We start from the raw sequence: 25432 nt of genomic DNA on the forward strand, positions 1-25432 counted from the left end.
ATTTAGGTGAAAAAAGCATTACAAGTGAATATATGTCAAACTTCTAACATTCCTTACTCTAAAGTAACTTCTTAGGCATACTTACATCATGAATTCAGATCTGCTTTCTTAGAGATGGAAGCAAAAGCTTCACTGATGATTTTTAGTTCCCCAGTGTCTAAAGATCCTAAGACATGAGACCTTGAATCCAGTCCGCCTGTCTAGTGTGACGTTTTTATAGCACACTCACCAATAAAATGCAGAAGTGTTTATAAAGACCTTCTTTCCACAACAGCTGATGGGTCTGTACATGGGTGGTGAATTTGTGTCACTCCTTGTTAAAGAGTGACATGTTAAAGCATGACAGTCAGCCTCTGTGCCACTTTGTCATCTGCAGACCTCGGCTGCCATATCCTGGCAGCTATCCAGCCCGCTGCATCCAGCCCAGGCTCAGGGTCTCTCAGATCTCTTGTCCTTAGGCTTGCTGTCACCCACATGCTGCAGTAAAGCCAATAGGTAAATAATTTAACAAATTGGGTAAGCTTTACAAAGATGCTTAGCTGTGCAGATGGTGCTGGAGCATAAATAAATGAGTACACAGGAGAAAGGTTGCTCTGTAGAGAACAGGTCACGACTTAGGGGACCAGGCTCATCTTACCCTGCTTTGTCACAGACCTCATGGGTGATGCTTGGGCTGGTCAGCCAGCATTGGGGTCCAGAGGAAAAATCATCCCATTCTAAAATGGAAAGGAAGGTTTCCCGCTAGAGCTGTCTGTTTTCATGGGAGAGTGTAGAGATTCTTTTTATGTTAAGCATCTGTTCTTTATATAGTGTACAAGAATCCCTGGTTCTAGACTTCATTTCTATCTTTAAAATGAGAATAAAGCACACTCCTTCCGGGTAAGCTTTGCACACTCACATTGGTGAGTGCGAGGCAATCCGCTACCACGATAACTGGGGCTGCGAAAACACCTAAAGATGGGAGTAAGGGAGCTGTGATGAGCAATATGCATAGGCTCTCTCTTCTAAGAAAAGGATATTTTATAATATGTGAGGATTAATTTTGGTTCCTTTTTTAATCCATGCAAATTGGCATGATTGCTATGGCATTGGAAAGCTGTTTGTTTCTCACTCCCTAAATTCTCAGGCTGTGAGCACCGAGTTGAGCTTGCAAAACGCAGTTGCTCCACATGTTGGTTAATCTGACCCGTAATCTCCACTGCCACTCAGTTCATCCAGACTGCAGTCCTGTGCCTTCTAGCACCGACATATCTGACCAGCTGGGCACTACAAAAGCTCTGAGATCATGAAGAGCATTGGAACCCATCCATGCTGTCTCCAGTTCTGGAAATACATAGTTTACTTCAAAGAAATAGTCTTTGAGAGGTATGAACCTCAACGTTGAGCACCTGTCAAGTTTCTTTGTCCCTTACAGGCTGTGTAAAAACCAGAAAAAGTGAAAAAGTGCAGAATCAAAGAGTTGTGCACATCATTTTTTCAGAGTCTATGGCATAAAGTCATGTCAATCAGCAGTCTAGAAGACTTGTTTGTAATTAGTAAGTCTAAGATCGGTAATTGAATGTTAATGCTAAAATCTTTTATCTCTGCTGGAAGTGGTTGGATCTTTCAGGTGCTTTCAACTAGAAAGCCCTAAATTATAACACTTACATGACTCATCATATTTTCAATAGCGGACGACACACACACCTCGAGGAGTGTACGGCAAGCCTACAGCACGGATGTCACAGAGGGGTGGTTTTGAAACAGTGATCTCTTTGCTCACCAGCTTCGTGCAAGCTGACATTAAGAGGATTTCTGTGTGCTTAGTTAAAAGAAAACTGACACTTTGAATGCCCGTGTTTCTATGAACCTTGCATTAGACTGGAAACAGAGGTTTTGTAGGCTGGTAAGGGTTCTGCGTACGTGTGGTTGTAAAAACCTCTGTTTTTCTGTGCTGGTCTAATTAGCAGCTGCCACTTAAGGTGAGTTGGTTTTTTTTGTTTCCCCACACTGTTCCAGATGTTTCCAACTAACTGGATGTTTCTTTTCAGGAAGGAAAGTCAGAAAAGAAAGTGGCAGGAGTGTACTCACGGTCTTGATTTTTGCTTCGTGTCTCCATTCAGGTCTCTTTAATAAGCCTCATTGCCAACACACTTGGATACTCTGAGATGGGTCCCATTAAATCCCTCAGGACCCTGCGAGCCCTGCGACCATTAAGAGCATTGTCACGATTTGAAGGGATGAGGGTAAGAGTATATAAAGCATCAATCAAAGCTCAACTGTGTGACATCAAGCATGTAACAGGGAACAGTTGCATGTGCTTTTGCCTTTGTTTGGTCTGCAAAAGGAAATGAATGATAATGCTGTATCAAAACATCAAAATCAGAAATCCCTCCTTTGTCTTGATTGCAATTGTATCATTACAGCTTTATCCTCTGGTGGGTTTAATGATAAACTAATCCTGCTGCCTAACTTGTCATATTACACTTTAAAAAACAGCTTTTTTGGCCAAGGAAGCATCTGGCTAACAATTACCTCTCAATTATAAGGTGTATCCGGGGAATAACCAAGCTACAAGTTTGCTCCCTGCTTTTGACATGCATTAAAACAAAACTGACTGGGAAAGTTCTTAAGGACTTTTTCACTAAAAATTAAAGCAAAAATTAGAAATGCTAAAGATGGGAAAGCAAATGAATGGTTATATAAAATCTTTACTTTGAACAGATTGCAGTTTTAATATGGAGTGTCAGGATTAACATTAAAACCATGTAGCTTGTGTTTGTTGCTCCATCTTCTGCACCCATCTCTTTCCCTTCTGCATTCCTTTGCCGGAGTGGCTATATCAGCATAGCACATCTGTTTATTTGTTAAACCTACCTGCTACATTAATCAATTATTGTCTAGATAAACACTTGATTTAACTCCTTGCACCATGTATGACTTGCAGATGGTGACAACTGTGTTCTGTATGAGCTGAGGTTACTGCTAATCCTGAGATTGCATAGTAAATTAAAGCAAATCTGTGACAAAATTACACGTAAAACAATTTACATGGTCTGATGAGCCCAAATCTCTCTACTAGGCCAAAGAAAATGCTACTGCTGAGGTATATTCAGGGTAAAGCTTTCTGTAGGCAAAATTTTGGTCTGAATCATCATTGACTAAAATGTGTAGTTCATGCGCTGAGCTCCGAACAATTAACTGTTCTCATTGCAATACCCTTGCAGTAAGACAGGCGGAAGGCTAGAGAGCCTAATGACGGAGATAACCTAGGAAATATGGTGATAGAGCAATTTATGCAGACCCCGTACCCATACTTTGTTCTGTGGATGAACAGAATTGGGGATCTGTGGCTTTGTCCCACAGACCTTGTGATTGTCTAAATCACATTATTTCTGTGGATGAAAATCAGACAAATCTAGTTGCAGACCACTCTCCTTTGTGTTAGTACTAAGACAAAAAGACTTGAGAAGCTCTATTAATCTGGGCACCCGAGCCTGCATTGCTTTGTTCACCACAATCTTTTCAGCATACACAGGCAACATTTTAAAGGTTATTCACAAAATAAAACAAAAGCAATCTGCAGATCTTCAGCTGGCACAAAGCGATGTTGCACTACTGACATTAATTAAAGCTCTCACTCCTATGTCATCTGATGACCTCACTCCAAGACTTTATTAAACATACACAAATTGGGCAAATGTTGATATCAGCAAAAGCTGCACTAGTTTAATTACCAGAGTGATTTGTGCACAGACTCCCTCAAATCAATTTAAATCTGGCTTATGAAAGCTTAGCTTCTACTGGTGGATTTGCGAGTTCAAGTGAAACCCCTTTAACATATTCTAAGCTGACATAAGAATGTTCACTCATGACTTTGCATCAGTTTAACTAAATTGGCTTCAGACCTGAAAAGCAGTGGGAAGACTAGACCAAAGCATTGGAAAAGTGAGACTGAAATAGGAAAGAAATCATGTGAAAAATTCACGTCTCTGTCGAGAGGTTTTCTGCGAATAGCAAGAGGTTGGCTTGGTGGAGATCCTACATGGCGCAGACACATGGATCAGGCCAGGAAGTTTTCTTTCTAACATATACGTGTAGGCTTTGCTGGTCCCTGACTCAACACCCCTTTTTTACCCTTTTACCATTGCTGCAGCTGAAATATATTCAGTCCTTCTGAGCTATCGGAGGTAGTGAATTAGCTTGTAAACTATGATAAAGTGTAATTGAGAATACGTGCTATTGGAAAATCAAATAATTTTATTTTTATTTTCCCTAACCACACTTAACATGACTAGGGACAGTTAGACCTTTCATTATTAGGAGTTCGTATGCTCCAGAATGCACAGGAAAATTGCCAGCACAGTGATGGATTTAATAATGATAATGTTGAGAAGCAAACACTGACAGTAAGAAAATGATAATAGTTTGCTCTATTTTAATGTATTTTTCTTAAATAACTGAAAGGTTTCTGCATGGCTAGAATAGTACAAGAAACTTCTCATTTGCACTGCAGTAAGAGACTTATTTCATTGACGCTGTACCTACATTTTGGAAACAATCGGTCTGAGGCAAAGGCACAGAGTAGCACTTGGATGGCCAAGAGGACCTGTTACCATCAGAGTTCAGTCTTTTCCATCTCGAACAGGCTGGGGCCTGTCTGAGTTTGAAAAGCCTCAGCAGCTCCAATCCCATGAATGGTCTGCAAAATAAGGCTGAACTGTTGCCATCTTGCCCTTCTGTCCCCAGAAAAGACCCCAGTAAGCCCAGTATCCCACCTGACAGCCACTGCAGACCCTGGGGGTGCCACGCACGTGCCACCACCCTGTGTCACCCACCACTTTCCAGGCCATATTAGAGCCCAGCATAAATTAACTTAGGTCTGTCTGTCCCAAATCATGAAGTCTCCCATGTCTCCTCATTTGTTGTCCATCAGGGAATTATTTCAGAGGTGCCACTTCCCTTCAAGTTTCTTCCCAGCAAGGGAGGTTATTGCGGTATTTTAAAAGGATGATCAGGATGATGATAGACCATTTAATGTGAAAATGATACTAGGCAAAGTCATCGTGAGGCTGCTACAAGATACATGCAGGAAAGAAATAGCATAATTAATGCTAGTTAGCATGATTTCATGGGAATAGTTCTTGTAAAACTGATATGGTCCTTTGATTTGATTACAAATTATGCTGATGACGGTAACTGCACTGATATAATATCCTTAGATTTCAGAGAGGAATCTGATACCACGGGACATTGTGATGAAAACACGAGCTTTGTACCAAGCCAAGTAAACATATTTTAAATTAATTTAAAATGGGTGATGGATCTTGAAAAGTAATTGTAAATAGCGATGACACTGTAAATTCGGTGATGAGTGTCTCAGGGCGAGGGATCCTTCAGAATAAGAACTGTCCTTAATCTGGACTTTAACAGCACCTGGGAGAAAATATAAAATCTTTGCTGACAACACACAAAGTGAGCGGAGAAGTAAGTGATATTATGGATAAGGGAATTATACTGACTGATCTGGATCACAGTGAGAAACAGATCAATGGTACAACATGCATTTTAATAAAACCACATCCATCGTATGTCTCGGGAAGAGGAAAGTAGGTCACTTGGGGGGACATTTCTTGGAAAAGAGCAGCTGAGAAGGACTTAGGGATCGGGATGACTGTTCAACGGGACACAAGCTTTTGGGCAGATGTGATAAATAAACTAAACAATCCCTCAACAAATGTAAACTAATACAATCGCTCAATACACAGGGAAATAACCCAACAAACAGACAGAGCGAGCAATGCTTTGGTATTGGAATTCCACCAAACTGCTGGAAATGGAGTATTAAAGATGGGAAAGTCTCTGCAGCATGATTAGAAACCTGGAGGAATGATGACAGTTAGAAAGAAGCTCTGTTGTTTTCATTACCCAAAGTAATGTTCAGTGGCAACTCACCTGCAGTGAAGCCTGGTGTGATAGGAGAAGCTGTCTAAGAGCAGATGACTATTGTCTCAAGTTCAACAAATTCAACCTAAATATACAGCACCTGTTTCTATCAGTGAGGGCAAAGGACACCAGAAATAGATTATCTAATAATAAAATTTTTGTTCTTTATTTGAAATCATGGCACCGTAAATCAGACGTCTTTGCAAAAGCTGTGCCCAGGCTTAGGTAGGAGTTAAAGCCTGGGCCTGAAATTACTAAGGAAAGCCTGCTGGGCTCTGCTGTGGCAAAGGGAAGATTAACGCATTGTGCAAGTCTATTTCTGGTTTTTAAATCTGAATCAGCTTTGGCTGAAAAGGTGGGCCAAGAGATCAGGAGAGGTGGGCCACCAAATCTATAGCTAGGCCACAAGCTACAGATCTTCACCACTGTGGCTTAGGGCAGAGGGTGGCTCAGTTTCTAAGCTATCCCTAAAGAAGTGACCTGGGAGGTGGTTTTTCCTAGAAAGGTATTGATGGAAATCAAGAGGTATGTAACTTTTTCTTATACATGGCTGTTGTTCCTAGATGCACCAGAAATTCAGTCCTTTCCATGGCAACGTTTGCAGCTGAACTTTTAGCACAAATTTATGATAACAACTTGCCTTTATGTATTCAGGTCTTTAAGTCCCCTCACTTGTCTCAGTGCAAGTCAGGAGTGCTTCCAACAGACCAAATGGCATCATGCCGGTGTAAGAGCAGAAGCAGCGAGCGAAGAATGAAACCCCTGTTAATAATTCATTTGGAGAGGTGTTACAGGATTTGCTCCAGCCTCATGTCCTGTCCTGTTATCTACACGCCGTCGAACATACTGCAGCAGAAGGGAAAAAGCAGGATGCAGGCATGGCCATCGCTTGCACTGCTGAAACCTGGGCGTCTGTGTCCTGTCACAGGGCTGGCGGGTGGGAGCTGGGCTCAGCAGCACATGTAACACAAGTGCAGTGCCTTTGTGCTGCATGGAGTAAGACTGAACAAAAATATTGTCCCGCACAGCAGCAAACGAAAACTACTTTGACAAGGGCCAAGGCTATATCCAAACGAGCCCTTGATTTGGAAATTATTTCGCACTTTGGTTAACTCAGTAAATTTGGTCTTAAAACAACGAAGTTAGAAATTGATTAACATCCAAAACTAAGAGATAAAATTAGATAAAAAGAAAAAAAAAATTGAAAAGTCATCAGGAGTGGGCCTATACAGAAAAAATAAGAAATTGGTCAAGCAGCTTTTCCTGTGTGAAAATTAGTTTCATTCATAAAAGCACAAAATATAAATCTGGGTTTTGAAAGATCTACATAATTTTGTATTGTGTACTGTAGATGAAGCTGCTGCTATAGATGCATGAAAACCGTTTCACTCTTCCGGGTATTTTTCTTCCTCAGCAATGCAAAAATGATGGGGAAACGAATGTTACATTATTAGCTTGTCAGAAAATTGGACACTAATATGAGAGAAAACAAGAGCTGACATTTTCCATAATCAGCTTCACAATTGAATAAAATTTAATTTTTATGGATCAATATCACCTTGTCTCAGTTTCAGAAATGTAGATGGAGAAGAAGAGCTTAGTGTCTGCCTACCAGATTTTAACCTCCCGAGCATGAGACGGAGATGGAGACAAATCCATGTAGTGGGGCTGGTGTCTGCAGCAATGCTGTCAGGCGCCTTTGCCTGGACCGTGCCACGGCAGCATCTCCAAAAGCTGTGAATATGGGGAAACCGTGCTGACATAGGAAGGGGAAAACTACATTTTATGACAGTGTGCTTCCCTCAGGAAATGTATGGTTTTACACAGGGGCTTACAGCCCTGCCTGGGTTGGTGCGTAGGAACTTTACAGCGTGCCACAGGAAAAAAAAAGTACATTTTTTTGTTAAATTAGAATGGTTTCACTGTTTTAATCCTGCATACTGATCACACAGGGGAAGTTGGCTTAGTACAGTATGTCTCAATCAGTAATTATTTAAATAAGTGAAATTTATCACAGCTAGAGTTCATATCCCAAGGACTATGGTTCAGTAAAAGATTTCAGAAATCTTTTTTGGTCTATTTTGAGGAACTGTAATGTACCCCATCCATTTCCAATTAATCGTATGAATATTAGAGATGATTCGACTGAAGTGTATTATCCAGTAGGATCTGAGAGGTCATGATGACTTCGCAGATTGCTCCTGAATTAAAAGATTCCTCTTGAAAAAACATCATCCCATGAGGGGGATGCCAACAGATTAGCTCTTCAATTACAGAAGGTAAAAAATAATCATGTGTGAAGCCTTTAATGGTGGTCTGGCTCCTTAGGTAGGGTTAGTAGTTAGCCACCTGTCACTGTGTGAGGGTTCAGCCTACTTAACCAAGGGCGCACAACAGCTTGTTAGCAAAGTGTCTGTACAAGTGCTGGCATTAATTCTGTTTTCTCTCTCCTGTTTCGCCCAAGGTGGTGGTCAATGCCCTTGTGGGAGCCATCCCTTCCATCATGAATGTTCTGCTCGTCTGCCTCATCTTCTGGCTCATCTTCAGCATCATGGGAGTGAACCTGTTTGCTGGGAAATTTGGGAAGTGCATTAATAAGACAGAAGGAGATATGCCTTTAGACTCTAAAATTATTAACAATATGAGTGACTGTATACTCTATAATGTGTCAGGCACGTTTTACTGGACAAAAGTTAAAGTTAACTTCGATAATGTTGGTGCTGGCTACCTGGCTCTGCTACAAGTGGTAAGTGTGACCAACCAGAAACTAAACTAACGGGCTAATGTTCCTTTTTCCCATTGAAATAATCAGCTTAAAGGCTCAGGTTAACCTCTATGTTTTTCTGGGTTTTTCAGCCTTACCTGTTAGGGGAATGCCTTTCCTCAAGTGTAAATGAGTCATATTTGGCATATTATTTTGTCCTAGAGATATTTATGGCAGCTTGTGGTTTTAATTTGAGTTTCTGGTGCATCACTAATGTAGTCCTCTGGGAGGTGACTGGAATATTGAGGTGGATTAAAGACCATTTTGTCAGTATTGTAATCCAGAGCAAAGTACAGTTCCATAAACAAAAAGTGACAGCCCAGGAAGGACTGTTGATGCAGACAGAGTCACACTGGCCCTCCTGAACTGCCTGGGACTTCACTATACCCTGCTCGGAAAAAATGAAGTTACAGTACCTTCAGTTAGTCAGATGAAGCTATTGCCTAAAGCTCGAGTCACAGGGGACTCTTAATTTACAGTCCTTTGCTTACCTTCCAAAGAGATGTTCAAGAAGGCCACTGGCGCCTCTCATTCTGGTTCCTCACCTCACTTCCACCTGCTAAACATAATGAGTCGCATTGAACCTAGCTATGAAATGTGGTGGTGCTCATATAGCTGTAGCTCCATACAGCCTGCTCTCTCTGAAAAGGTGGCACGAGCACGCCAGAGAAGGGACCGTTGAGGTTCAAAGGTGGTGGCAATATTACAGAAGTAAGCCATGTTTACAACCTTTTTCAGCAGCAAACGTAAACCACAGATAACCGGCTTGTGTGTACAGAGATTTACTGCGTCGTGATGCAGTGCAACCTAATGGATAGAGCCACAGGACACGCCATCTTCTTGTCCAGGCTCTGCTGCTGGACTGCTGAGTGATTTTAGATAAATTGCCTTGTGTTTCAATTCCACGGGGCCCTCATGTGAAATAGTGGTCATGATACTTATTTCTATTGTTCCTAATTTGCTCTGAAGCCTAGTGATGACAAGGGCTTGATACGCACTAGAAGCGTTTGCTTTGTTTGTTGTGAAACAAGTCCCTCACTGCATCTTGGACAGGGAGGTTACTGTCTTGAAGCACCTGTGATGGTATTCCTTGCTTCTGGGATAAAATCTTGCATGCTGGGAGCTCAATTCAGTTGTCACATATAGTCATGCACCCTTTGCAATGCAGTAGGGTACTGCCCCAGGCCCCCACCTGCCCTTCCAAGAGAGCATGAGCCTCCCACAGGTCCCCCATCAGCTCTGCCAGCCCTTCTCCTTCCTATGATGCAAATTTGCTTTCTCCCAGTTTTTTTTTTTCTCTGTCACAGACACATGTAATAGCTCCATGAAGTAGCTTTCTTTTCTTGTAGAAATGCTTATCCATTATACTCTGTCTCTGGTACGCCTAGGCTTAATATTGAGATCTTCGGACCACTGTCCATCAAGTCTTCGCTTTCATACCCTCTGGAAAGCAGAAAGGTGTGAATGGGCACAGCCACTTTTGGCTCTTTCCATGGCATGAAGCTGAACTTGCTGAGAGCAAGAGCTTTTATCTTCTGCATGTAATTATGATATTCAGTTCATGCATGCAGGGTAGATTAATTCATTCTGAACATCTTTTAATTAGATTTTCTGTTCTATATAGTGCTTTCTTTGTCTTTTATTTAAACATCCAATCTAGCTGAGCAAAAATTTCCAGGTTTATGCCTAACCTTCTTATCTCCTCCATGACTGCATAACAGATGCCTAGTTTGTTTGATGAAAAAACTCCATCAGAGTAGTTGTTATTCCTTCACCATTTCTTTTATAAGACTCAAGCTCCAGCTTTCTGAAGAGCTGGAACTTTCATAAACTGGCATTGCCTAAGGAGTGTCTGAAGCAGCCTCTTCTGCTGTTCTGTGGTGTCAGTTCCTGGGCACTTGACACTGGTGGTACTGGCTGCGTTCAGCAGGTGGGACTGCCTTCTGTTGGGATTAGTGATGGCAGCAAAAACATAACTCGTCGTAAGGCAGATCTCAGCACATTTATGGAGGGACAGTCTAGTACTGCTGTTTTCCAGCTGAAAATGGACCTGATGACCCTGCAGGTTTCTTTCAAAACTGTGATCCTGTATTGGGTAGCAGATAAGTATGCTTTCTAGTTGCAGAAGTACAAAAGAAGTGCCATAAATGTACAGCCTGTGCAGGCTGGACAAACTGATTATGACAGGAAATGAGGGAGACCTAAAACCTTGCTCAGCTTCTATGGCAGGTGCTGGCTCCTTATTCCCAGGAGGAAGGGCAGGAGCCAGATGCCATTAGGGGATTGATTTTAACTTTCATCCTGCACCTGGAGCTCTTATGTCTGCTGCTAATGACAGTCTTAAGCAATAAAGTGTAAAGATGACACCCATAGAGAAGGGGCTCAAACATCTGGATATCTTTTGCCGGACTCGAGCCGAGGAGTGTCGGTTACAGGTGCTCCTTGCCAAATATCCTCCATGTGGGGTTGCATTTCATGAGCAAGCTACCATAGGAGCTGCAGGGGATCAGTTAACAGCTCAGCTCTCCTAAAGAGACAGACACAGCAATGCATCTTTGTGCATGCTGAGACAGTGCGTAGTAGTGACGACATAAGCATTTTGGTTACAACCCTCTGGGATCCAAAACGAGCTTTTAAGCCGGACTTTGACTTTTGACTGTCTTTCGACTTTTGACGGACATTTTCAGCTGCTGCAACGCACCCTTTAAATGACTCTGAAGTTACCTTTGGATGACTGAATGTGTCTGAAAATCCAAATGGAAATACGTAAAACAAATCTGGCTGCCTAATGGTCTGTCTATGTTTCTACGTCATCCTTGAAAGAAATGAGAAGTTCCTACTATTGAAACTTCACAGCTTACTACTATCCAGAGGCAAACTTTCAGACAATGCAGTTGAGAGCTTCATGGAACTTTCCCCAAATATCCTTTGCTCTCTTCCTACCTTGTTTAGGACCCATCATGTTGGTCTCAAGATGCCATTTTGAATTAATGAGTCTGAGGGAACATTAATGTGAAGCGGTCAGTCAAGTTTCAGGCTTCTCCAACTAGCAAACGTGCCGTCTCACAACGGATTACTCAACTAGGAGGTAGCCTCTGCTCGCTCTACAAGCAAGAGAAATGCCTCATTCATGGGGAGCAAAATACCTTTATTACCATGACTTTTTAATTTGCAAGAAGGATGATTCACTCTTCTGTGGATTTAACACCCTTAACACCCTAATCTATCAGGAAAAATTATTGCTACAACCCAGTGCTTCAGTAATGCTTTTTCTGTATTCCCAGAATTGCTTTGCAGATCACAGCACCTGCGTTCTATAAATCTGATATTTGAGCTGAACAAAGAAATATCTTAAATTTCCAATAGGTGTTTTTCATTTCTGTCACAGAATCCTTCCCTTCACGTTATGATCACCTCCTTTTTTTTTTTTTTTTTTTTTTTGCAACATATCTTGAAATTTCAGCAACCTATTGAAGTACACCAAGCAAACAAGTGGTCTCTCAGGCAGCGTCTGGCTTGCTTGGAAAAGTTCTTCTTGGACAGGAACAGACTTACATCTAATATGTCCTACAATTCTTTGTCACTCTGGGACTCCAGATAAGGAATGGGAAGATAACAGAAGCACTCCTAGACCAGTACAGCAGTCAGGAGCTGTAGAGTTAAATCAACTCCTCATGCCAGGTTTGAAGTCGTGACTGGGCTCATAAATCAGTTACAAAATGGTCATGAGACAGCGGTGTGTGTCTAAAGTTACTGAGTTACATGATCTCTTGCAATTCTGTAAACTATAATGCTAGATTTTACTTTCACTGTGGATGCAAAATGTGCAAAAAAAATTCTGCACTTCTGAACAAACCATAAGTTGGTGCACCAGGGTAGATTCCTCCATGTGTCCAAAGATCAGGGGTATGCAGTATTTCCATGAGGAATTACTGGTGGAAATACAAGGGGAGCAGAGGCAGTGCCATTGGGGCCCGTGTAACCGAGCACGGTGCAGACCTCTGGGGTGCTCTGGCGGATCCAATGCTCAGCGGTGCCTTCCCAAGAAAATCATCTTAACACAGACACAGAAAATCCCATAAAACAAATGTTCAGTATAAAATTGCTGCCATGATGAAATTGAAACAACTGAAAAATTCAACAGAAAAGCCAGCAGATAGTGGAGTTAGCGTAGCCAGCTTAAATGTGTGCGGTTCGGCTGTGCTGTTGGTGGCTGTTTTAGCTTTAAGAAGTTTCTCTCACCAATAGTAATGCTTAATGAAACATTTCAGAAATGTGAAGACTGGTATTTCTGCCGTCAAAAGCAACCATTTTTGTTGCACTATTGCAGTCCTTTCTCGAAAAAAAAAATTCCCCTCACAGATTTAAGGGCTTGTTTTATTTTAAGGCACCATTTGGTTATACAATAAATGGTTTGAGGGCAGCCAGAGACATCCCACCTATCCTCCTCCCCAATCACTTACTGCATAGCAGCTCTAACCACAAGTCAAATAACAAAATGTAATCCCATCCCAAGATGAGTTTATCAGTAGATAATCTCATCACATGACAGTTTCAGCAGAAAATGGTGTTTCTCTGGATAGCTTCCAGGCAGGATAATATCACAAACACTCCCATGAAGATTTTGTCACTTCCTTATCCAGAGCGTAAGTGGTTACTAATTCCAGATAAATAATTTCTTTTCCCAGTGTTGTATTTCTTTCATTCTCAGTATGTTTTACCCTCTGCGGATGAAGTGTCTAGGGAAGCTTTCCAGAAGCCTTGGGGATTTTTAATTCTCTTACTTCTGGACAACTGGGAAAAACAGAAAATCACAGTACATCATTGTTTTAATATTAATTTTTGTCAGATCACTTCATCATCTGTTATTGCTATAAACCACTGTGTCTTGCAGTAGAGTCTCTTGTGCCTGTGGTACATATCAAGGGGTAAAATAGCTACTCAAGAGAAAAGACTTCCTCCCAAGTGGGAGAAAAGTACAGGCTAAGATCATATCGTTTTGTTGCACAGGGAAAAAGATTTCTTGTTTCATCCCATCCACACTTCCTGAACGGCATTTTGAGCTGGAAGCTGCAAGTGACACTAATGACACTAGAAAATCTTTCATCAGATTAGAAAGAGAACAGCAAAAAAGGAAAATATTAGAACAGTTAAGGAGGAGTAGCAGGAGAGGTTGAAATAATTTTTTGTTTCAATAAAACTGCTGTTCCTTCCTATAAATACTTTACATCTGAAGTGTTTTCCAACACAAAGTACCATGGAACAGATTTTCCAAAGAGTTCTGATTTTGGAGGCATAATCTTTTTTAACCAGTAGATAAAAATGAATGCGACCTTTCAAACATGATTTTATATATACTTTCATGAGAAAGATCATTGGCCCCTTGTGCAACATTTTCCCCTGGCTCAGTAGCATTCAGAGGCAAACAGGAAGGCAGCATTACCTCCAGGATTCAATTTAATAACAAAGAGTGTATAATGGAGCGTTTCTAAAACCGCTGGATGTACCAAGCTCAACACAAATGCCTGGATTTCTCCTAGGAACCATTGGCCAAATTCCTATTAACGTTACCTGGAACTGCGTGCCTGCACACCACGGAGAAAATTCAACCTAAGTGCCAGTAGGATTCAAAATAATACTGGGCATGGATCTTTCATGCTTGCCAGTGTAAATCTGATTAAATCAATAAATTTAAAAATGCCTCATTATCTGCTAACGCTGCTTTTAAATCCAGGGTAGGCCTAAATGGGTCAGGAGTCAAATGAGAAACAACCTCAGAGGACTAACAAAAGGTAATATGGCTTAGGCCAGAGTCAGACCTAATGCCAGGTGTGTTTGGCATCAGGCTGGGTCTAATGAGAGGCACATACCGATAGCAAAAAGTCATGGTTTTGCTACAGAGTAGTAAAAATCACTGCTGCGTGTTTCTCCTAGGAGCACTGTCACTGTCCTTTCTCCGGTCCAGGTTCCAGTAACAGGCACTGACTTCTGCGGAGTCCCTCCTTGTTTAAACAATAAAAAAAAAATAATTAGAAACCCTGACTTAAAGCAATTCTGGGCAGTAAAGCAGATGGAGCTTCCAGGGCCAGGCTCACAGCAGCTGTTTATTGCCTTTGCTCCTTTCAAATCAGCTGTGATTTATGCATCTCCCTGGGCTTTGACATTGCCTTGATTTACCCCATTTTAAAAGAGGGCAGAATCCAAGCTTCAGTGGGATCCTGCAATGTAGCCACTGCCCATCAGTCTGAGCAAGCAACATGGCTGGGCCCCATCTCACCTGCTCTGAGACTTGTGCAGGACAGCACTCCGAGTTGTCCTGTGTAGCCATCTCTCTTCATTACTTGAATTTCTTAAGGTCAAAACTTCCAAAGGCTTAATTGCTATGTTTCCTTTTTAAAATCTCTTTTAAAAACCTCTGGTTTATCCCTACAACTGCAGAAAAACAGAAAACTGGAAAGGTTTTAAATGTCTAAATGAACATAAACTCATGGATACCTATTGCTTTAAAGGAAAGGCAATTCATTAACTGTGAAGAACATGCTCTATATTGCATTTTGAAAACTCATCACAGAGGTGATATTTCAAGATATGCTTATTTAATATGCCTAATTATGTATTTTGTGGGGCTCTTTCAGGCCACATTTAAAGGTTGGATGGACATTATGTATGCAGCAGTGGATTCACGGGAGGTAGGTCACTAATTATTATTTTCCATTGCTTTTTGCAGCATTCATGGTGTTTAACAACAACAAAATACATGCAGGTTGCCAGTCCCTGTCTTACTCTGGTTGAGACAGTTGCAGACCTTCATTTTTAGCAGCTGGTACTGAAGTATTATGACCCTGAGATTAAAATAAATGCAGCCCTCAGTTCTACAGAATTGATCTATCTATTCGTACTGCAAAGCTCCCAGCACAGAGAGGCACCTCCACAGTGAGACTGAGTCTACCAAAACCCTAAACTGTCCTCTCTGTTTCTTCCACTCTCCCCGCTGACTGCCATATTTTCTGCGGATCTAACTTGTGATAACTGGAACCTCTTTAAAAGCACTGGGTTTAAATTACATTCCCTTGTAATTCCCACCCTCAACCCCCCCTATAACTTCACCTTCAGCAATTTTTTGTCTGTAACCAGGGAAAGGGGATGGTGTGAACTCCCAGCTCTGGCTTGAGACGTGCTGGAGCTCTGGGTGCTGGTCACTGCCCTGCGTGGGCAACCGTTTCCTACCTACATCCATCCAGCTTTCAGGTTTCCTTTAAAAACAAACAAGCACAAAAATTAAAATAGGGCTTTTCCCTTGCTGTATCACGCATGGTTTGGTTTTGGTTTTGTTCTTTATTGAACGAGATGTTATAGTTCTTTTAATAATATTAAAGGGACAAGATTGCACTGGGTACTGGGAATTTAGCAGTCTGAGTTAGGTAACAGGGAGTCAAGACCTAAATGGATAAATAAAGGATGAAAACCCCTCGTGACATCAAAGGAGTGGAGAAGTACCTTTGCATAACACAGCTCGTGATGTTGATTTATTCTTGAACTACATGTACAGGTGTGTGTACCCTCCCCACTACTGAACGAAACACATGGGTTACCCGTGAGAAATTGTGGCATTTAGGGAAATGCGAGCTTCTGGCATTTTGGTTAGATACCTAGAGCATTTTTGCCAAATGTGGTACGTGTGCTTTGAGGCTCGGTCCTTCAGCAAGAGATCTTATTCATTTCCTCCCTTCATAAAAGAAAAATCTTACTTCTAAATGTACTGACTCTCAATACAGTGTTTTTAAGTAGAATTTAATTATCCTGCCATCATACTGGGTTTTTTTTGTAAGTACCATTCGTTCAAGTAAGATAAGCGATAACCAGAAAACTGATTCTTTTCCCCTTCTGGGTTCAGACTGGGAACATTTTATAGGATTTATTCTCAAGTTGCACTTCCTGAAGCAGTGTGATCTCTGTGATGATGTGAAATGTAGCTGAAATGACTGTGACATCGCAGGTGCCAGTAGTAAACTTCAGAGACCATGGAGCGCTGACTCTGCTAGTGGGAGTTACGTTGTTTCTCCTGTTTCATCATCTTTATTGCTGATGGACAGTTTTCTTTTAACTGCATTAATATTGTGATATGTGCAGAGATGGTGTCATTTTTTGCGTTTTCCCTTTTTCCTTTGCAGTGTGAGGAGCAGCCTGAATGGGAATGTAATTTATACATGTACCTGTACTTTGTGATTTTCATCATCTTTGGGTCTTTCTTCACATTGAACCTCTTCATTGGTGTCATCATTGACAATTTTAACCAACAAAAGAAAAAGATAAGTAGTGCATATGCTACACATCACGTTGTGATTGCTGCAGAGACCAGGGCAAGGGACAGATTTATAAGCAGTGGCTTTGCCACCTCAGCCTTGAGATTAGCATTGACAGAACAGACACAGCAACCACTTTTCAGGGCTTCTACAGAAACAGTTGTAGCAGTCTCTAATGTTTCCATTGGATGAGCATCCTGAAAACACAGGCTGGGGAATTCTATTCCCCGCAGAAAGCAGTGAAGCAGCTCCATGCAGGATCTCTGGCACAAACTCCGCCACAGAGACACAGACCACCCTGGTGTCCCCCATGCACAAACACCACCATCCCTCAGAGCAGGGCAGCCTGTTCTCCTCAACCCATCACCTCCCTGTCCCAAGGTGCAGCCAGGGTCAGGGAGGAGCAGCCTGGCCTGAGAGCTGTGTTTCTCGCTGCTTTGTAGGCTCTAAACAAAGGGTTGAGCTTCTTCTATTTTCCTCTTTTGCCCCGGACCCACCCTGAGTGCAGACAGAATCTGAGTCTTGCTCCTCCTTGGTTGCCTGGCCTGCTCTGCACCTCCTGCCCTTCACCTCCCTGCGACAAGCAGCTCCCAGCGCTGCATCTCATCAAGCCTTTCTCAGATACTTTGATGAAAGCTACATGGAAAGGGAAATAAGAAAACAGAAGAGGGTGAAGCCCTGAACTTTGGATGGAGGCAGTGGACCTCTTTTCATCAAAAGTAATAGCTTTGTTTTTGCCCTATACTTAGGTGGCCAGGATATCTTTATGACAGAAGAACAGAAAAAGTATTACAATGCAATGAAAAAGTTGGGATCTAAGAAACCTCAAAAACCAATCCCAAGGCCACTGGTAAGAATGGCATAATTCAGTTGAACTACATGTAACAGCTGTTTATTTAATAGAATGAATGCAATTCAACTTCCCAGTGTAAGAAGAGTGATTGCTCCCGGATGAAAGCCACTTAGTATTTACATGCTTTGATTTTGGACGGCATTTGCAAGTCCAGTGACCTGTGTGGTACAAAATTCCCTTTGTTCTGCAATGTTGACTAAAAGTCCAATTTACATATGCAGTCACGGCAGTGGCCACATGCCTGCGTTGAATGAATTCATGCCCCAGTCCAAGCTCTTTTTATAGTAGTTTCAAGAAACATTAAGAGTAAATGGGTTTGAAAACTCTATCATCCAACCATCCATCATCATCTTTATGTTTATGAAGTTCAAATCAGAAGTAGTACCTTCTCTATTATCCTCTACTTTCTGAATAATCAGGAGACAATGATGTCATCTTTTTGACACAGTTCACATTTCCTAACTAAATCTTCTCCTTTCCTCCAGAATAAATACCAAGGTTTTATTTTTGATGTCGTCTCGAAACAAGCCTTTGATGTCTCCATCATGATTCTCATCTGCCTTAACATGGTTACCATGATGGTGGAAACAGATGACCAAAGTCAAGAAAAAGTAAACATCCTCCATAAAATCAACATGCTTTTTGTTGCCATCTTCACTGGCGAGTGCATCATCAAAATGCTGGCTCTGCGACACTACTACTTCACCAATGGCTGGAACATATTTGACTTTGTTGTGGTGATTCTGTCTATCGTAGGTAGGTGAATCCGGATTTTCACTCAAACTCCAAAGTTAAAAAGGCAGACGTAAATTTAATTATACAAAGTTGAAGGCTTCATGCCATAAAATACACTTCAACTCAGAGAATTCAATCCTCGTGATATTTTTTTAACATTTAAATAATACAACATAATACCGCCTAACAATAACTTGGGTGATCAGTGAAATTATGAGGTTTGTCGTACACAGTATTGGTTCATTGTACACCTAATGGTTCCTGGTGATAAAACATGGTCCAGAACTGGCACCATACACTTAACCTCAGTTTTGCATAACAGCCAAAGAAAGAGAAGTGAAGGAGTTGCATGAAAAGGGCACATGCAGGCTGCTGTTGGTTTGCTATTTACCTTTTAATACACCAACATGAAACAGCCCTTCAGGGCAGGTGTGGGCAGATGCAGTGAGTGTGGCTGTTCACAGCCCTGTTGTCTCTGGAGCTCCAAATCCTTGTCAGCCCAAGGGACAAAGCAGAGACACATGGTTGCATTGTTGGTTTGTGCCTTTTGCTGTCCTGCAGCCCCGACCACAGATCATCTATCAGGTGCTACAGAAGTGCAGGTCGAATATGAATCTCAATTCCTGCCAAAAGAGTTTTCACTGAGGTTGGAAATAAAGTAGCAACTGGAAGATGATCAACTGATCCAGTGAGCAGAAGGAACTCAGAAATTTGACTTTTCCAATATAGCTTCCATTTTGAAGGAGGGAATAGGTGAATGAAAAAATGTCATGGTAGGAAAACAGAGCCATCTTCTCACTGACTGATGCTTCTGTTACTTTAAACTCTCTCTGGTGGACTGGAGAACCTGCAAGGTCCCAGTGCAGGAAATCCCTAGTGCCCAGGGAGCAGCCCATGCTTCGGGGGCCTTGCATCAGCCAAGGGCACCTGGATTTCAGAGATTTGGGTCACCCATGCGAACATCACTACGATACAGCTTGTCATCAGAGCCTTGATGCTGGATGCTCAGGATATGCCCATAGCATCCAGTTAACCAGAGCTGTCACGTTGGTCATAGTGCTGCCCCGTGATCAACCAGGTTGTTTCAGTGTCAGAGGGCTTGTGCCATGCCAGTGAGCCCTCTCCCAGGCTGGCCTGGGAGACATGAGCTCAGCATGGCTCAGTGCAGCCAGGCACTCTTGGCATTAGGTACTCTGGACTAAGCCATTCTGTTTCTGCGGAAGAGTTTAGCTACAGGGGTGCAAGCTCATTTCTTTGCTAGTACAACTTTAGCCCATAGTTCCCTCCCAGCACATCAGAGAAACTGGAAAAACTAATAAGCAACCAACCAACCAAGTGGATTTCCAGTAGAAACCTGCACTGTTCTGGTGGTGGCTCAGAATAACAGGGCCAGCTTAGCAGCTTTTCAGTGCTGACTCACAAACACTTTAGAGACAAAACTATTGTCAAATCAGAAAAATTCTGACCAGCTACACTCAGAATAAGTAGCTCAGGTGACAAAAAGGCATGACCAAAAGCTGCAGATCGGTATGTCCTCGCTGAGTTGATCCTGGTTTCTCGTTCCCAATTGACTGACTTTCTCTTAATAAAACTATGTCTACAATTGACATCTTTGCTCATAGTCTCAGAAGTTTGCATGGAGTAAATGGGCACGAAAATGCTAACAGTGCCGTTCTGTTTTCATAGGTCTTCCGTTTGGGGAATTTTTCATTGATTTTGTCCATAATCCTGACCAATTGCTTTAAAGGGAAGCCTGGGATTATTTCCCATGTAATAACTCACTGTTTGTCTCTCTTCTTTTCAAGGCACCGTACTTTCTGACATAATCCAGAAATATTTCTTCTCTCCCACACTCTTCAGAGTCATTCGCTTGGCTCGGATTGGCCGGATCCTAAGACTCATCCGGGGAGCCAAAGGAATTCGAACTCTCCTGTTTGCCTTAATGATGTCCCTACCTGCTCTGTTCAACATTGGCCTCTTGCTTTTTCTGGTCATGTTCATTTATGCCATTTTTGGCATGGCTAACTTTGCCTATGTTAAGAAGGAGCATGGGATTGATGACATGTTCAACTTCCAAACCTTTGCTAACAGCATGCTCTGTCTCTTCCAAATCACAACATCAGCTGGCTGGGATGGTCTTCTCAACCCTATTTTAAATACTGGACCACCGTATTGCGACCCAAACCTTCTGAATGCAAATGGTTCAAAGGGAGACTGCGGAAGCCCAGCCGTAGGGATTTTATTCTTCGTTACTTATATCATTATATCATTTCTCATTGTTGTAAACATGTACATAGCCATTATTTTAGAGAACTTCAGTGTAGCCACTGAGGAAAGTACAGAGCCTCTAAGCGAGGATGATTTTGATATGTTCTATGAAATCTGGGAGAAGTTTGACCCTGAAGCCACTCAGTTTATTGAGTATTCTGCACTTTCAGACTTTGCAGATGCGCTGTCAGAACCTTTGCGCATAGCGAAACCAAACAAAATCAAACTCATAGCAATGGACCTGCCCATGGTCAGTGGAGATAGGATCCATTGCTTGGATATTTTGTTTGCTTTTACAAAAAGGGTGCTAGGAGAATCCGGAGAGATGGATGCCCTTAAAATACAGATGGAAGAAAAGTTCATGGCGGCGAATCCGTCTAAGATCTCTTATGAACCGATTACAACAACTCTCAGACGGAAACAAGAAGAGGTCTCCGCCACCATCATCCAGCGGGCCTACAGGAGACATCTGTTTCGGCGCTCCATGAAGCAGGCATCTTACTTGTACCGGCACAGAACTTTTGACAGCAGCATCCTCGAGGACGATGCACCTGAGAAGGAGGGTCTTATTGCGTTCATGATGAACGAGAACTACGGCAGGCCAATAGACAAATCAGAAACTCTATCCTCGACGTCTTTCCCTCCATCCTATGACAGCGTCACCAGAGGTACGAGTGATAATCTCCAGCTGAAGATGACGGACTCAAGTAAAAGTGATGAGGCTATAGATTGTCTTCTCTCACCAGACAAGGATAAAGAATCAATTGTTTAAATGTTTGTTTAGAATGCTTTAAAATATTGTTTACAGAATGTAATGCTGTAACTACACAATGATTGAAGCAGCCTTCTTATTAAAAATTAGTTGCAAAAGAAACAATGGAGTTTTTACCCTTAACTACAGGAGTCTAACAAGTCATATAACCTTTGACCCTGCTCTTTTTGACTTGGCTCAATATTTATATTTATACATGCACAGGAAGAATCTTCGCAGGGTCACAGCTGTTATATCAATGGTGTGAATAAGAATATTCTAGACTGTAAAACAGTAAACACAGTGTATATCTATCCACAGATAAAGCCTGGCTGTATACATTCATTTAAGGTCTTACTCATATTAGTGTGTTTACTTACGGCGATGTATGACCTTGCATTCTAAAAAGAAAAAAAAAAATATCACAGCTGCTGTAGCAAAATGTAACACTTACTGTATATGTTGTGAATGGTCTTTCATAAATTTATTATATTTGATATTTTTTTACTTAAAAAAAAAAAAGTCTCTTTTTCCATGAAGATTAATGATCCTTACACTCTTCATGATGAACTCTGAGTCAAGGTAATAGGAACTTGTGGGATCCCCATCATTTCAAGAGGAAAGTGGTTGCAAAGTAAACTACCAAATTAGCAACGTTTAAACTGTTTATTACTCTAAGATCTCCCTCTTGGGACTTGCAACTGCTCATCAGCAGAAGTACAAAAAACCAGAGAAGGAAATTATGTCAAAATAAGGAGAGAAATGGCTTGTTCTATCCTTCAGGAAACTAGGCAGTAATGGATTCTGTTTGTAAAATTGTTAATAAAAGCACTAATTTTTTAGTATGTTTCAAGAATCTGCTTTGAATACTGCAATCAAACTCGCCATAGAAGTAGTGCATCACGTCTGTGTGTAGTGCTCCAAAGCACCATCTACGCTGGCAAAGTTTCTGTTAAGGTAGTGGGATAGGTTCCGTTTTCCCCAGGAACGCTGAGCTAAGCAGCCTTATTGGAAACTCTGTGCATCAATATTACTCCAAAGGTACTGCTAGTGAAAAGAATGCTAATTGGACTGTGCAGAACGGCTGCGACAGTGTGATCAAGAAGGTGGGAGGGGAATTGCCTCTGGATCTGTATGTAAATTTTGAGGTTTTGAATCCTTTCTACTCAGTGTCCATCTTTCCTTTCCTCAGATGGTACAGTTAAATTACTGGGGAAGGACAAGAAGTGCAGGAACCAATAAAAAGGATCTACTAGAACATAGATATATCCTCATTCCTGTAGGCAAAGTAAAATTTACTGTAGATGTGTCCATCAGCTTCAGGCCAAAGAAATGACAACGGGGTGAAAGGTGGATGTGTGGCTGTAGAAAAGTATGAGAGGTTTTACGTGCTAATGGATTATTATTTATTATTAAACTTTCAGCCTCGATAGAATGTGAGAAAGTATTTATGGACTATAGGGACAAGTCCATCATTACAGACAAGTTCTTTCTTTTCACCTTCAGACTGATTGCACTTGGGTTTGGTTGGACTTCATGGAAAATCTTGAGATTTCTGTAATGAGCCATTGCACTTTAAGGAAGAGTAATTGTGCTTTTCACCTTGGAGAAGCAAAGATATCAAGAATGTATTTAAGGTGTATTGTCACTGACATTTAGTTACATCCCAGGTTGTAAAGGAGTCAAAATCCACACGGGGTTGGCAACAAGAATTAAAGCAACAAGTTACAGTCAAGTTTTTCTGTGGCTATTGTTATGTGTCCCAAGTCAGAATATGTAAAAACAACATGTCAAAAGGATGACGATGTATCTGTGTAAATATGGGCTAATATATTCTCTCCATTCATTGAGAGGTGTCTCAGGCATTCACTTGAGAGTGGTCTATCGATTAATTCAGAGGATTTGCCATCAGGATTCCTGGGGTCTATTCCTGATTCTTACTACATGATTTTTAGGCAAATAATTTAACCTATCTGTGCCTCAGTTTACCCATCTGTAAAATGGGAATAATAATACTTACCTACCTCAAAGGGGTGTTATAAGACTTTCTGGTTGCAAAGTGCTATAAGGGAATGAAACGTACTATATAAGTATTATTATAATCATGCTCTCTTGCCCTTTTAACCCCATGTCTATGGTGTATAACATAGGGCTGTTCCTCTCGGGATTTTGTTGCCTTTAAATCTTGTATGTAATTAGATTCTAACTTAAGGGAACTACTCTTTGTTCCTTGAAGTGAAAACATTCTTTATGCTTTCCTCCCTCCCCCCGCCGCCAACCTCCTACCCCAAAACAAAATTCAAAGCTTCTCAAATTAGAGAAACTTTATACAGATTCCCTGTGTATTTATGCTGTAATGTTATTCTGACTGTACATATCACCCAGAAAGAGTATGCGATTTTTATATTTATATGCATATATATATATACACATACGTATATCTATACATATATATGTATCTTGTGAGTTTATAGAGTGGCTGACACTCAAAGGACACGACTTAAGGATTAAAATGTTTTCTTCTCAATGGGATTTATTGATCATTAGCAATGAGCTGCTGCCTATAATGAAACTGTTTAATTAGGAAATAGTACATTCATTACTTGCTGAACAAGCAGTTATTGGCTGACAACTGGTAAAATTATTTTCTTTCAAAGCTTTAGAGTAAGAAAGAGGGGAAAATACTAAGAAAAAGGAGCATTTCTTATGCAATTTTTCACATACAATATAAACTCCTCAAAACCCAAGGGAAAAGCCAGCCTGCACTCAGCAGTGCAGTGTCGGTCATGCTGTATTAAAAATATTTTAATTATTTGCAGCTAATTAGAAAATATTCAACTGATATTCTTATTAAGAGTCAGGCCCAGTAATGAACGGGATGTAATGGGACGATGAGCTGGTCACTGATCATAGTAGATAAGAGCTCTTCCCCTGGTCATTTCACCCTTGCGTTGAACACTTTATTGTCATTGCTGTGAGACCCTATAGTACTGATGCAGTTACAAATGATTCTGTCTTCTACCCAAAACTTGTATAAAAAAAAAATACATAATGCAAAAAAATCCGAAAGAGGGTCTTAACTATAGATGTTTACAGTGCAACTTTCTAAAACTGAATTGTAAATTACATTCAAAACCTTTGTAACTGGAAGGTTGGTTTTCTATCGTGTTTTCTATTGTTTTGTGGCACACTTCTTTAGAGCTGAAGAGGGAATGGTATCTTTGTATGGTATGCAGAGCTCCCCTCAAAAACTTCAAATAACCTCACTTGCAGATCTTTATTAACGGAGATGCCGATCCAAGTCTAGCAATGATACAACCTCCCAGTGCAGTGATTTAGTTAAAGATACTAACTCAATAGTTGGCCCACACTGTCTATAAGCATGGTGAGTGCTACCATTTTTTTCTGTTGGTTTGTTCAATAAATGCTACCACATGAATCACTCAAGCTATGAAAAGAGCAAGGAAAATATCAGCCAATATCATAGGACATATTAAGCTGTTTGTACCTGGAAAAAAATCAAATTTATTATGTTTCTTTATTAAATAAATAAGGATAACAAATATTTCCTCTGCTTTTTTTGTTTTGTTTTGTTAGTATATCAACATTTATGTTCTTATTTCTCTGACTTTTTTCCAGCACATTTGTTTGGGAAATGCACGGTGACTTTTGTTAGAAGGCTTGTCAGTGAAAACCCCTCCAGTTCGTCTTGCATTGTAAGGCTACCTATGGGGCATTAAAGGCTTGAGCCGAAGCTTTTTGAATTCGGTGGATAATTTCTGAGTACTTCAAGTGAATTTGAAGCAGGCATGTAAGCTGCTCTTCAAATAATG

General features: G+C 41.1%; 1 protein-coding gene across 1 annotated transcript in view; it reads left to right on the top strand.

Annotated features, from left to right (window-relative positions):
* The window catches only part of LOC142052361 (sodium channel protein type 5 subunit alpha-like), a 176503-nt gene extending 151398 nt beyond the window's left edge, over positions 1-25105 (top strand). The window contains exons 21-27 of the mRNA XM_075082263.1: positions 2103-2225; positions 8390-8671; positions 15325-15378; positions 16861-17002; positions 17742-17842; positions 18331-18601; positions 20386-25105. Coding sequence (XP_074938364.1) covers positions 2103-2225; positions 8390-8671; positions 15325-15378; positions 16861-17002; positions 17742-17842; positions 18331-18601; positions 20386-21620 — 2208 coding nt within the window. The 3' untranslated portion in view covers positions 21621-25105. The remainder of the gene's footprint in view (positions 1-2102; positions 2226-8389; positions 8672-15324; positions 15379-16860; positions 17003-17741; positions 17843-18330; positions 18602-20385) is intronic.
* Positions 25106-25432: the final 327 nt, after the last annotated feature.

Source organism: Phalacrocorax aristotelis, chromosome 2, assembly GCF_949628215.1.
Source record: "Phalacrocorax aristotelis chromosome 2, bGulAri2.1, whole genome shotgun sequence".
NCBI lineage: Eukaryota > Metazoa > Chordata > Aves > Suliformes > Phalacrocoracidae > Phalacrocorax > Phalacrocorax aristotelis.